Here is a 1,283-nt window from a genome sequence, read left to right as displayed (position 1 = left end):
ATGCAAAGAGTTAATGGCCGTGTTATTCGTCTGTTATGCTCACCCCCGGAGCCGGGAGACAGCGTGTAAGCTCAGGGAGCCGACGGTGACTCCCGACTCTCGAGTTCTCAATGAGATTGTCGATAAGTAAATTTGTTACGACAATTCAGTGTATCAAATTCACACAATACCCGGCCCAGTCCTTCACAATACACCGCAAAGTATATTCTACAATCTCATTCTGTAACCATGGCGCCGCGGTGGCGTACTGCGCTCGCCGGAGACCCTCGCAGCTCGGGTGCCTAACGACGGAGATGTCAAAACATTGCAACTGACACATTGTTGTCCCCTGAGCCGGTGACGCCGAGCGGCCGGGATCACGCCGTTCCCACCGCGGCGAATTCTCTAAGGCCCCGTTCACATATAGCGACTTGTCGCGCGATTTCCGCCGCGATATCGCGCATTTTTGCCGCGCGATATCGCGAGAAGTCGCCGGCCAATGCTATTCAATGGAGCTGTCTTAACTCCATGTCGCGCGTCGCGGTCGCAAGTCGCTTCTACCGGACCCTTTTTTCGGCGGATTTTGTGCGATTTTGCTTTTTGTCTATGGAGCCCCATGGAGAAGGTCGCGCTACCGTCGCTGGATCGTCGCTGGAACGTCGCCCCGAAAGTCGCGCTATCCCGGCCGCTGCAAAGGTATGTCGCTACATGTGAACGGGGTCTAAATTGGATTACAAGACCCTTTTCATTCGCACGCTCCTTTCGGCGTGGAAAAACCCCCGGAGCTCGCGGGAGGAACAGCTTTGCGTCTGTCAGACATCAAACGTTTGTTTAACACTGTCAACATGTTGTTTGTTTTGACAAACACATTATTAAAAAAAAAAAAAGTAACAGTTCTTAAAAAAAATCCGAGAACTGGAATTCGGTTTAACAAACAATAGCAGAGACGTTTCCAGGGAGAAGTAAAAGAACATTTCGGGGGGTGTATCTCCGAAATTCCCCGGACAGCTGGCGATCTCGCCTTGCGGAGACGAGGAGGAAAGCGAGGGCGAAGCTGGTGGCGCCCGCAGGCAGGAAAAGCACGCGCGCTCGGCTCCCCCGGGGCTCCACCCAGGGCACGGAGGGGAGAGCTACTGCGAGTGACAAACAAGGCAGAGACAGGGCGGATGTCCTACCAGATGTTGCTGGACTTGGTCTGGTCCACCACCAAGAGGTTCCCATGTACTTCATCAATGAGCTCCGGGGCGATCCAGCGCAGGGGGACCCACAGTTGGTCAGACGTCACCAGGTAATCATCCTGTAAG

General features: G+C 53.9%; 1 protein-coding gene across 1 annotated transcript in view; it reads right to left on the bottom strand.

The window, feature by feature from the left end:
- Nucleotides 1-1,076: 1,076 nt before the first annotated feature.
- Nucleotides 1,077-1,283, bottom strand: part of LOC108797164 (serine/threonine-protein kinase LMTK1-like) — a 6,323-nt gene continuing 6,116 nt past the window's right edge. The window contains exon 4 of the mRNA XM_018568734.1: nt 1,077-1,276. Coding sequence (XP_018424236.1) covers nt 1,151-1,276 — 126 coding nt within the window. The 3' untranslated portion in view covers nt 1,077-1,150. The remainder of the gene's footprint in view (nt 1,277-1,283) is intronic.

Source organism: Nanorana parkeri, unplaced genomic scaffold, assembly GCF_000935625.1.
Source record: "Nanorana parkeri isolate BGI_ZX_2015 unplaced genomic scaffold, ASM93562v1 scaffold1237, whole genome shotgun sequence".
In the NCBI taxonomy this organism is placed as follows: Eukaryota; Metazoa; Chordata; class Amphibia; order Anura; family Dicroglossidae; genus Nanorana; species Nanorana parkeri.
Note: the sequence above shows the minus strand (reverse complement) of the source record. Positions and strands in the feature narration are given on the sequence as shown.